The 5252-nt window shown below is 35.8% G+C and overlaps 1 protein-coding gene across 1 annotated transcript; it reads left to right on the top strand.

The window, feature by feature from the left end:
* Positions 1-661: 661 nt before the first annotated feature.
* On the top strand, positions 662-1378 carry LOC144446861 (uncharacterized). The gene has a single exon (XM_078136702.1). It carries the CDS (start codon positions 662-664, stop codon positions 1376-1378), a length of 717 nt encoding a protein of 238 aa, XP_077992828.1.
* The last annotated feature ends 3874 nt before the right edge of the window (positions 1379-5252 follow it).

Here is a 5252-nt window from a genome sequence, read left to right on the forward strand (position 1 = left end):
TTAAACTGCTAATCACTTGGTAAATTACGAAACGACGTAATTATCTGTCTGTTTGTACATGACTTTTTAAAAACACAACATGTCTACCAGCAACTTAAAGAGCTCTGATCATACCGTACGCTCCCAGATTACAGAATTAATACGTAATTGTGTTTTTTTAGAAATCGATATACATGTACACGGTAATGAATTTCATCACCTGCACTTTACATAGTGTTTGCTACCGTAAAATTAGAGGTAAACAATCATATATGTGCAGCATTTGAAGAGTTTTTCATGAATGATAAACAGTTCATTCTTCACCCTTCGTAGGTCAACAACAATGCACACCAAATGTGTGATTGTGAATGGGATGCCAGGTAATGACTCCTGCGACAAACCAGCCCGTCGACTATCATGTAAGTCCAGGAAGGTTTCCGTGTGGCTGTACTCTTTAGTAGTGGGTTTGATTGTTTGCCTAGTAACATACACTTCATACTTTCTTTATGATCGTCGCCCTGGAAAACCCCCGTCCAATAAAATCAATGTCGAGCGGAAACACACTCTTAGTCTTACCCCTCACTCCGAGCCAGTTGTTCCAAATGTCGCCCATTTTATCTGGTTTACGTGTCAAGAATTTCGTTTCGACCATCTGGTATCTCTTCTCAGTGCACACAGGGTGATGCAAGCAGATGTTGTAAACTTTTATACAGACTGTGAACCATCTGGACAATGGTGGGAAGAAGCAAAACAAATTTCCACTCTCAACATAATCAACTACACTATGCCTACACAGATATTTGATCAACATATTAAATCCCCTGAGCATGCCGCGGATGTCGCAAGGCTTCAAATACTGCTTGATAGTGGTGGCGTTTATCTGGATACCGACGCCATTGTCGTCAACTCGCTCGAACATCTGAGACATTACGACTTTGTAATAGGACAGCCTGGGAAGTCAGAGATTGGCAATGGTATAATACTATCGGTCAAACATTCGGAGTTTTTGAAGATTTTCTACGATACTTACCGAGATTACAAGCCTAACTGTTTCGTTTGTAATTCTGGCTATTCTTCATTCGAGGTTGTCAAACAGTATCCACAATTTGTCCACATTGAACACAAGCGTGTTGTTGAGTGGAATGCCCAGCGTCTGTTCTACGGCCATTATCCTTGGTGGAATGACAGGTACACAGTACATGCTTGGATCCGAGCTTTCAGAGAGCAATGTGGTACAGAAATTAGATTCACATCGGAAAATATAAAGTATCTCGATACATCTTATGGGGAAATCTGCCGGTATGTGTATTACGGATCTCGCCAACTTTATGAAGGAAGTATTTCGAATTATACTGAAAATGAAATTCGTCAGATTTATGCTTGTGGTAAGGATCCCTAAAGAGTTTATTTATTTATTTATTTTTTTTAAAGTGTTTTATTTCGAGAGAGACAAATTGCAGCAACACAAGTGTAAAAATAACACATGGCACCATTTGGAACAAGTTGAGAAAAATAAGGTACGGTGCACAGGGTAGGGAACTAAATTCACTTAAACTTCAAAATTGTCCCATTTTGCACAAAACTTTGGGAGACAGTCTTTTCTTTTGGCAATATGGCATTCAATCTTTTTTGTAAGTCTTACATTTAATTCCCCCAATATTACAGGATGGTATAGTTTTTGATAACTTACATTCATAAATGGTCTTTTTTGTTATCAATATAATGTGGTTCAACAGGTGTGAAAAGGAATTAATTGCATCGCCTAAAAGAATCTGTTTAGCTGACAACGATGATGGAGTTTGTAGGGCCACGCCCCTTAGTGTCAAGAGTCTATTCCAAATAATGGTAGCACATTCACATTCCACAAATAAATGAATAAGGGTTTCGTCCGCTACGTTACAAAAAGTACAGATGCTACTATTTACTCTAGGTGGATTCATATAGTGAAGAATAGTATCTGCATACAAAATATTGTGATTTATCTTCCATTGAAATTCCTGTAATTTTGACTCTATAGTAACTTTAAAATGCAGTAAACGTACTGGACCCAATCACCGTTGCAAATATCGAGAAAGCCAGAAAAGACAAGCTTGCTTTTCGGAGGAATTAAATAATCTCCTGTTATATGTTTTAAGTGGAACTACTTTTCCTTTGGAGATAAAACTAATCGCCCTTTCTGGCCTAATGAGCACTGGACTGCCTCTTTTCCAAAGAAAAGGGATTGCCTGCAGAATTCCTCTCCAGTGGAGAAAGTGATTAAGATTACATCCTAATGAATTTAGGTTGTCCCAGCACTTTAACTGATTTTCATTATTAAAAATATCTGCTATATATACAACACCTTTCGTATATAAAAATGAAATGAAAACCGACTTATTATTAATGAGAATTTCCGAATTGTTCCACAGAAATGGTTCTGAGACAAGGGGCGAACTACTGGGATTTACCTCACTCCAAAAAACAAGCATTATTTCGTGGTAAAATTTTGACAGTGCAATTGGAATTAATTTAACCTTGTAATTGCACCGAAAAACAAGCTTACCCCAAGTGGCTTTAAATAGAAATTTGCAAGTAACTTCCATTGACGTTTAATTTCTTTTGAAGTAAACGTTTTATCCATGAAATTCTAAAAGCTTTGTAGAGGGCAATAGTGTCAATCATGCCCAATCCACCGTCTTTAATATCACCAATTAAAGACTTTCTACTAACTTTGTCAGGGCCTTTCCAGATAAAACTGTGATTAGTATAGAAAGTTCCCTATCCCCACTGCGTAGTGTTGTTTCGATTGATTTAGTTGTGGAGTGTCTGAGGGTCCAGAGGTCAGGTCCCCCATGTTAACGCAATAGGGTAGGGATAATAAGCTCCTCACGGTGCTATATGTTCATTAGCATGACGTAGTACTATGCATTGTATCAAGGGTGGGTGGGTGGGTGGGCGTTTTCCCTCCTCCATGTGATGTGACATCTGGGTGTTTGGGTTCTCCAATTATATACCCCTATCTCATGTATATTCATATGGTCTCAGCCAATCACTACGTAGTGTAGATAGTGGGGAGTGACGATGTCGCTTCAGTTTCTAAGGGTTTTTCTAAAGTGAATTGAAATGCAGACAATAGAATTGGCAACACACCCTGTTATTTAATGGTATAACCCCAATGACAAAAGCCACTGCAAACAATGAAATTGTAAAGAGTGATTATTCATGTCATGTTGTTAGAGTATTGTAATGGCCACGAGACAGGCTTTTACAATACTCTATAACATACCGTTTGTCATTGACTCGACGAGATCTTGTTTATTCTATAGCTGCCAATTATATGGTTTATAGAATGGAGGGTATTCATTGAATGTTTCATCCCCAAGTTTTCAAATAGCGTTGTTTTTATAGTTGTTAAGTTTGATATCTTTTTTTCACAAAAGATTGACTGTGGTGATGTCAGATAGGGAATCATTAGTATGTTTATTTGCTAAAAAACGAAACAAAAAAAGGCAGGTCCATACGGTAGGGCGGCGGTTTTGCTAATTTTTATAACAAAGTTAATTATTTTTTTAATGTTTTTTTTTTTGTTTTTTTTCAAAAATATTTGAGGCCAACATAAATGCCATTTTTACATTATTTTACATAAAAGCTTTCATCTAGAGGGTTACTAAACGAAGCGCAGCAGTCAAAGCAGTGGAACCTTCCAAAGATGTTACTAAAAATGTTTTTACAAATATTGTCGCGAGGTATATTGAATCGTCTACATATATTACAATGTATAACGTCATACATGTTCATGTCTGACATCGAATCACAACAATGTGAGCAATGGGATTTCCCAAAGAACTTACCTCAAATGTTTGTACAATCGCGGATTGCATCTTTCTGTTCCTTACACAATTTACATACTTCCATTTTATATTTACATACATTTTTTTGTTAAATAAACTAATAATATTCCACCACCAGCTAAATAAAGGGATTGGTAGCTCTTCATATTGTTAGAAGGTTGATAATAATCACCTAACTGAGGTTCATTCTTGAGATGTTCAGTATGAGGATGATATTCTTGGTATAAATCTAAGTTTTCGTCAGTTGTAATCAGATTCTGTCTTGCATGGACATCTAAATTTCTTTGTTTTGCTACAAAATCCATTACTTTTTGTCTATGTTGTAACCATGCTTCATGATCTTTATTGAATTTTTCCAAAGCTAAATCATGTCTCTTTGTGTCACCAGATAGTGTCTGGCCTATATAACCAGCTCCAACAAAGGCAGTTGCATTTAAAACTGCTCCACCAACCATCATCGCGATTACACCACCCATTATGTATATATATCTAGATATAATTATAAATTTATCCTTTATAAGGATCAACTTGTAACACATCATTTTGTTCTGACATATCTTTCTCCAATACTGCTCCACTCACAACTATTTCAAGATAAGCAATCTTCTTGAATGAAACACTTGTTTTAGGACTGTCTGGGGCCATTTTCATAGTTTTATCAAGGATTAAACTATTAGCCAATGTTAAAACAGATATAACTGCGCTGTCATAAAGACCATTCATGATCAACTTAGTGTAGTCTGTCATTTTGTATATATACAATTTAAAAAATAATTATTCCATTTCAAACAGTGCATTATTTTTAACTTTGAGTGGTTGTAGTATCGTCAATTGTTCAGACTTAGTTACTTTATCATTATATGATTGTCCTTTATAATATAAACCAGCTATCCCAATTACTAGTGAACCAATAGTTAATAAAATCATAGTATGATTAAATTGTGTGCCTTCATTAACCGGCTGTGGGGAAAGCTCGGTCACCTCCATTGGCTCTATTGATTTTAATTTCTTTTGTTTCAGCTGATATTACTGCTAATTTTTTACCCCATGCAACTCTACCTGGACTTTTAGTTTTACTTTTTATAGTCACAATCTCTGCTTGAGTCTGTTCTGTATCACTCATTTTTACACTGATATATTTAATACAAAATATTCTTTTCAAGAACCTCACTTTAAGTTTTTGAAACTCTTTCCAACTTCCTTCAAGTTAATTTTCAAGTTTTTTTCAAGATCTTGTTCAAGAACATGATCAAGAACTTGTTCATGTTGACTTAAGTCACTCTTTTCAATTTTATTAAAGTCATTTAAGTCACTTTGCTTAGGACAAGTATGAGTTGCAAAGTTAATGTTATTCAAAATATAGTGACACCACCACGTGTCAATGCTAAAAGAGGACCACAACTGTATGCTAACTTTCCAGTAAATTGTTTGAATAGATTCGTG

This window comes from Glandiceps talaboti, chromosome 15 (assembly GCF_964340395.1).
Source record: "Glandiceps talaboti chromosome 15, keGlaTala1.1, whole genome shotgun sequence".
Classification (NCBI taxonomy): Eukaryota; Metazoa; Hemichordata; class Enteropneusta; family Spengelidae; genus Glandiceps; species Glandiceps talaboti.